Source organism: Benincasa hispida, chromosome 3 (assembly GCF_027475165.1).
Source record: "Benincasa hispida cultivar pf3 chromosome 3, pf3_genome.v1.1, whole genome shotgun sequence".
NCBI lineage: Eukaryota > Viridiplantae > Streptophyta > Magnoliopsida > Cucurbitales > Cucurbitaceae > Benincasa > Benincasa hispida.
Genome location: NC_143480.1, coordinates 24637380 through 24644446, shown reverse-complemented (window position 1 = coordinate 24644446; position 7067 = coordinate 24637380). Strand labels below are relative to the sequence as shown.

General features: G+C 35.3%; 1 protein-coding gene across 1 annotated transcript; it reads left to right on the top strand.

Annotated features, from left to right (window-relative positions):
* The first annotated feature begins 2853 nt into the window (after nt 1-2853).
* LOC120073237 (uncharacterized) lies at nt 2854-6778 on the top strand. Its single transcript, XM_039025961.2, has 2 exons — nt 2854-5657; nt 6043-6778. Exons 1-2 carry the CDS (start codon nt 3074-3076, stop codon nt 6504-6506), a joined length of 3048 nt encoding a protein of 1015 aa, XP_038881889.1. The 5' UTR covers nt 2854-3073; the 3' UTR covers nt 6507-6778.
* Nucleotides 6779-7067: the final 289 nt, after the last annotated feature.

Genomic DNA, 7067 nt, shown 5'->3' with positions numbered 1-7067 from the left:
TTTACAAAAAAAAAAAAAAAAAAAAAAAGGAACAAGAAGACCTTGTTTTTTTAAAAACAAAATCAATTTTTTATAAGTAACTTGAAATTAATTTAGGTGAGTTTAATATAGGATTTTGAATGATTTAGACGAACATAAGCATTTTTTTTTATCTTAATAAATGAGATCATTTAAACAAAATCTTAATTAATTTAAGACTATTTTTTATAGTGAAGATTTGACTTTCGTGAGGATTAGTTTTTAAATTGATTAAATATTTAATATTCCTTTTACTCATGAAGATATTTTTAAAAAACACTTCCGATGATTTAAATTCATTCAATAATAATAAACATACTATAAATTATTATTTTTATAGGTGCTAACAAAAAAAAATGATCACATTTGAAAGGTTATGTTTAAGAGTTTAAATACCTAGACATTACTTAGCCATTGATATATTATATATATCAAAGATAGGGGATTCATTTTACATAAATGAAAAAATCATTTATAAAGAAAAAATTGCATGTAATTTTTGAGTACGAGTGTACAACAAATGAAGTACGACAATTGAACTTCAACTTAGTGCATGTTAAATAGTGAGATATGCTTATTTAGACAAATTAAGTGTAATGTTCAATAATATTTTAAAACGATTAAGTTTTTATAATCATTAACTTTTTTTTCTTTTTCCTAGTAACCTCTTTCCTTAATTGACTTTTATAACCAAAAAAAAAAAAAATGATGCAAAAAGTAGAAAGATTTGAATGTCTAACCTCTTAAGAGAATTTCATTTTATTCTTTAAAATCTAACAAAGTTATTGTTTGCTCTATTATTATTATCGTTGTTACTAAAATATATCGAATTTTAGATTCAAATTATAGGCAAGATGTATATTATCCGAGAGAAACAATGTTTAAAAAATGTGTTTATTGTAGATTTGGTAAAATAAATTTAAAAAATTAGGCTCATAGCCCCTTTTTTTTTTTTTTTTTTTTTTTGCAACAATAATTAAAAACAAGTTTAACTCAGGTGATACATTTGATACACTCGATACACTGGATATCCTTGATACCCTTGATATACTATGGATACACATGTGATGCACTGTTGATATACACTTGACACATTATTAGTATACGCATGATACACTGTTGATATGTTATTGATAAACACTTGATTACTATTGATGCATGATTGAAGTATTTATTTAAGTATTTAAAAAAAATCATAAAATGATTTTTTAAAATATTTTTTCTCTAGTTATTTCAAACACGTCCAAATTGTCAAAGTGAGTATATTAAATTAAGTATTAGTGAGCTTTAAGTTGAATTTCTTATGCTATTGTACATTTGTACTTAAAGTGAAAGAAACAACATCGTTTGAAAAGAAACAAAACCTACAAAAGGGACAAAAAAATGTAGCAAATACAAAAATTAAAGCGAGTAATAACTCATAAACAAAAAATATCTAAATCAATGGAAAAAATACAAAACCGATATACTTTAAATGTGGTATATAAGTTGATTGATATACTAAAAAAACGTAAGTTTGTTAAAAGTGAAAAATTGGAATACAGAATTAATGAAAATTTAAATTTGAGAATTTTGTCATATCTACAATTTTTCATATGTTGAAGGCATGTTCCTAATTATATAAATTTCCTTTAAAAATTGTATAAATATAAAAAATACAAAGTATTAGGTTAATATCATAAATTTGTTTTTAATTAAATAAATTCTACGGCCAAAATGAACCTAGGTCAACATGATAATTAGCATAACTTCTTTTTTTTTTTTTTTTTTCTAGAGATGGAAGCTCCCATTCTCCATCTTCTTTTTTCCCCGAAATTTGGTTGCTCAAATGTTTCATTGAAAAAGATGAGAACAACTATGGCTGAAAAATTGTGAAATATATATATATAGTTTATTCAACATATCCAGATTTATTAGGTTAAAGAAGGAAAATAATATTGCCTGAGAATTTTTGTCCAAATCATGGACTCATGGGTGCTTCACAAATGTACAAGAAATATCAATTTATATTTCATGATGTTATATCAATTTAAACCTTCATAGTTATTGCATTAATTTATATCTTTATAAACAAATCAATTTAGCCTCTCAATTATTATTTCTTTTGAAAATAGTTAACATATTATATATAATAGTTTATTTTATTAATCTGATATTTATTTTTAAAAATGTTAATATGATATTTTAAGAAGTCTACACGAATGTAAAAATTGATATATGAATAATTACCATAAATAATTTTAATTATGTATCTAAATTAATTCACTTATAAAAATTTTAAAGGTTAATATGATATTTTAAAAATAACATCATAAATTGATAGAGTAAATTGAAATTTTCCAAAAAAAAATAAAATAAAAAAATAAATAAAATTACGGCTATACAACTAGTGCTTCGAATAAGACACCAATATTCAATGTTTTTTATGCTTACAGATTCCAAGAAAAGATGCCAAGTGAGCTATGCCGAAATTGTAATGTACTCTATTTTTTTGGGTTAAAAATTTTAATTCTCATACAACCATATAAATTAAAAAGGTGATGGAAATTAGCCATTTACAGTTATTGTTTTAATTTCCAGTCCAATTATTATTATTATTATAAGAATGTGAGCGAGTAGACAAATCTTATATCAGACCTATCCTATTCAATCAACTAACATATAATTTTTAATTCTATAAAAAAAAAATAACATATAATTTTTAACTAGGGTATTTAATGACTTCTGTAGACCATCGAGCTACTAACAGATATATATAAATAAATAAATATATATATAAATGTACACATTAAGATATGAACTCTATATTATAAAGTCAGAAAGCTTAAAAATTTTGAAAAGAAAAAATATATATATTCAAATGTAAAATGTGCGACATGATTCACTTTATTGAGGTCCCCCCCAAACCCACTTGTTCTTCTCACTGAGCTCTCGCTCCTTCTTCACCTCTTTACCCCATTTCAAACTAACTCTGCAAATTTGCAGAAATCAGCCATTGAAGAACATCCCAAGCAAATCCTCCATTTCTCATTCCATCAACAAACCCACTAACAAAATGCGTCTTCTTCTTCTTCTCCTTTGTCTTTTACAACTCAACATTCATCACTCTCTTTCTGCTCGTATTTCTGAGTACCGAGCTCTTCTCTCCCTCAAAACCTCCATTATCGGCGACCCCAAATCCTCACTCTCTTCCTGGAACGCTTCCACCAGTCACTGTACTTGGTTTGGGGTCACTTGTGATCTTCGTCGCCATGTCACTGCCTTAGACCTCACTGGTCTCGGCCTTTCTGGTTCCCTTTCCTCTGATGTTGCTTTTTTAAGATTTCTTACTAATCTTTCTCTTGCTGCCAATGAGTTTTCCGGTCCAATCCCGCCGGAGATTTCTTCAATCTCTTCGCTTCGGCTCCTTAACCTGTCTAATAATGTGTTCGATGGGTCGTTCCCTTCACGGCTTTCGCAGCTCCAGAATCTGCAGGTTCTTGACCTGTATAACAACAATATGACTGGAGATTTTCCCATTGTTGTCACTGAAATGTCGAGCCTTCGCCATTTGCATTTGGGTGGAAATTTCTTTGCCGGGCGGATCCCGCCGGAAGTGGGTCGGATGCAGTCTTTGGAGTACTTGGCGGTTTCCGGTAACGAACTTAGCGGTCCGATACCGCCGGAGATCGGAAACCTGACGAACCTTCGTGAGCTTTACATTGGCTACTTCAACGCCTACGACGGCGGTATTCCGGCTGAGATTGGTAATTTGTCGGAGTTGGTAAGGTTGGACGCTGCGAACTGCGGACTGTCTGGCCGGATTCCCCCGGAGCTTGGAAAGCTGCAGAATCTCGATACTCTGTTTCTCCAAGTTAATGCTCTATCTGGCCCATTGACACAGGAGATTGGAGAGTTGAACAGCTTGAAATCGTTGGATTTGTCGAACAATATGCTTGTGGGTGAGATTCCCGCCTCGTTCGCCCAGTTGAAGAACTTGACGCTGTTGAATCTGTTTAGAAACAAGCTACATGGGGCAATTCCTTCCTTTATTGGCGACTTGCCGAAGCTGGAGGTGTTGCAGTTATGGGAGAATAATTTTACGGAAGCCATCCCACAGAACCTGGGGAAGAACGGAATGCTTCAGATATTAGATCTTTCTTCCAATAAGCTGACTGGAACTCTTCCTCCCGATATGTGCTACGGTAATCGGCTTCAAACTCTGATCGCATTGAGCAATTTCTTGTTTGGTCCAATCCCAGAGTCGTTAGGCAAATGCGTTTCGCTTAATCGTATTCGTATGGGGGAAAATTTTCTCAATGGATCCATCCCAAAGGGGCTTCTGAGTCTTCCGAAGCTGTCCCAGGTGGAGTTACAGGACAATTTCCTCTCCGGCGAGTTCCCAATAACCGATTCTATCTCATTGAATCTCGGCCAGATTAGTCTCTCCAACAACCGACTCACCGGATCGATTCCGCCGACAATCGGCAACTTCTCCGGCGTCCAGAAACTACTCCTCGACGGAAACAAGTTCTCCGGTCAAATCCCACCTGAGATTGGGCGGTTACAGCAACTTTCGAAGATAGATTTCAGTAATAATAAGTTATCGGGTCCAATCGCGCCGGAGATTAGCCAATGCAAGCTTCTAACCTTCGTTGATCTCAGCCGAAACGAGCTCTCAGGAGAAATCCCAAACGAGATTACCAGTATGAGGATATTGAATTACCTGAATCTCTCAAAAAACCATTTAGTCGGCGGAATCCCTGCCTCCATAGCCAGCATGCAGAGTTTAACCTCCGTGGATTTCTCATACAACAACCTCTCCGGTTTAGTTCCGGGAACTGGGCAATTCAGTTACTTCAATTACACATCGTTTTTGGGAAATCCTGATCTCTGCGGTCCATATTTGGGACCATGCAAAGATGGGGTTGCCAATAGCAATTACCAACAACATGTAAAGGGCCCTCTCTCTGCTTCTCTGAAGCTCCTCCTTGTAATTGGTCTGCTTCTTTGCTCCATTGCATTTGCAGTTGCTGCCATCATCAAAGCTCGATCGTTAAAGAGAGCCAGTGAGTCTCGGGCTTGGAAATTAACTTCTTTCCAACGCCTAGATTTCACAGTTGATGATGTTCTTGATTGCTTGAAAGAGGATAACATTATTGGAAAAGGAGGGGCTGGAATTGTCTATAAAGGCGCCATGCCAAATGGTGACCAGGTCGCCGTCAAAAGGCTGCCGGCGATGAGCCGTGGATCGTCCCATGACCATGGATTCAATGCTGAGATTCAAACTCTTGGGAGGATTCGACATCGACATATTGTAAGACTATTGGGGTTTTGTTCAAACCATGAGACTAATCTTTTGATTTATGAATTTATGCCTAATGGGAGTTTGGGGGAAGTTCTTCATGGCAAAAAAGGAGGCCACCTTCAGTGGGATACAAGGTATAAGATTGCTATTGAAGCAGCTAAAGGGCTTTGTTATCTCCACCACGATTGCTCGCCACTCATTGTTCATCGAGATGTTAAATCAAACAACATACTTCTTGACACTAATTTTGAAGCTCATGTTGCTGATTTTGGCCTCGCCAAGTTCTTACAGGATTCCGGCACTTCTGAGTGCATGTCTGCCATTGCTGGTTCTTATGGATATATTGCCCCAGGTATGATTCCGACCTTGAAATTTTCGCCCTAAGACTCGAATTTTGAATCTTAACTCTTGTTTTGATGTGTTTTAGCTTTATTTTTCTTTGACTCGTATGCATGATCTAGAGTTTGTGAAGAATACGGCCGAGTTAGTTAATTTTGTGCCATGTGAGAACATTAGTGGTGATCAGTTTTGCAAGTACATGAATGAATCATAATGTTTTTTACTGCATCCTACGACTGACTGACAAAGTTCTCTTCAATGTGTAATCTATTATGAATTGCTTCCCACTTCAAGTCCAAAGTTGGATGATCAATGGTGTGAAAATTGTTAATTTTCTGGAAGGTACACATTCAATGATTCTGATTCTTGAAAAAATTTTCATCTTTTTTTCCTTTCAGAATACGCCTACACGCTAAAAGTTGACGAGAAGAGTGACGTATATAGCTTTGGAGTTGTCCTGTTAGAGCTTGTTAGTGGAAGAAAACCCGTTGGAGAATTCGGGGACGGTGTCGACATAGTTCAATGGGTTAGAAAACTGACAGACTCAAACAAGGAAGAGGTAGTGAAAATCCTTGATCCAAGGCTCTCCTCCGTGCCTCTCCACGAAGTGATGCACGTCTTCTACGTCGCAATGCTGTGCGTCGAGGAACAGGCAGTGGAGCGCCCCACAATGCGGGAAGTGATCCAAATCTTATCAGAGATTCCTCAGCCACCATCTTCAAAACCAGGAGGAGATTCAACACTCCCCAACACCTCACCACCCCCACCACCACCAGCTGCCGATTTAGACCTTCCAACAACAGGAACCAAGAAGAAAAAAGACCAACAGCAGCAGCCGCCACCAGATCTTCTTAGCATTTGAACAACTTTAGTTGGGGTTGGTAGTGTCTCTACTGTCTATCATAAGATCCAAACAAGTAAGCTTAGGCTCTTGTACCTGCGATGTCGCTTATTTTCTTTTGGGGGAGGGATTAGTTTTGGCTTTTTTAGTGTTATGGTCGTAATGTTCAAAGGTTTCTTTTTTATTTTCTTTTCATGTACAGTTGACCAGTTGGGTTTATTGGGGTGGTATTTTCCTATGAGAATTGAGATTGTTCTTTTTTCATGAAAAAAAATGTGGAAGCATTTGCACCATCTTCTTTTTCTGACTCACTGAACAACTTTTGGGACTGTTGGACAGTATTTTTGTTTGCTTGCAGCTAAGGAAATTTGAAAATGAAGGGATAAAAAAAAAAAAGAAAAAGGAGTGTGTTTGAGCTGGATTTGGACCCTACGTTTAAGGATTGCCACACATGCTATTGATTGTAAATAATGCCAAATGACCAAGATATTGTGACTGTCTTTTCAAACATTTAATTTAATGATACCTTGTATTAGTTGTTGCTCTTTCATCTTCCTTTTCTAACACTCCATCTCACAAAAC

What these genes read in the sequence shown, in the direction of transcription:
- LOC120073237 (XM_039025961.2), top strand. Translation starts at nt 3,074, where the DNA reads ATGCGTCTTCTTCTTCTTCTCCTTTGTCTTTTACAACTCAACATTCAT. An exon ending in TTATGGATATATTGCCCCAG is followed by an intron (nt 5,658 to 6,042) that starts GTATGATTCCGA and finishes TTTTCCTTTCAG; the next exon opens with AATACGCCTACACGCTAAAA.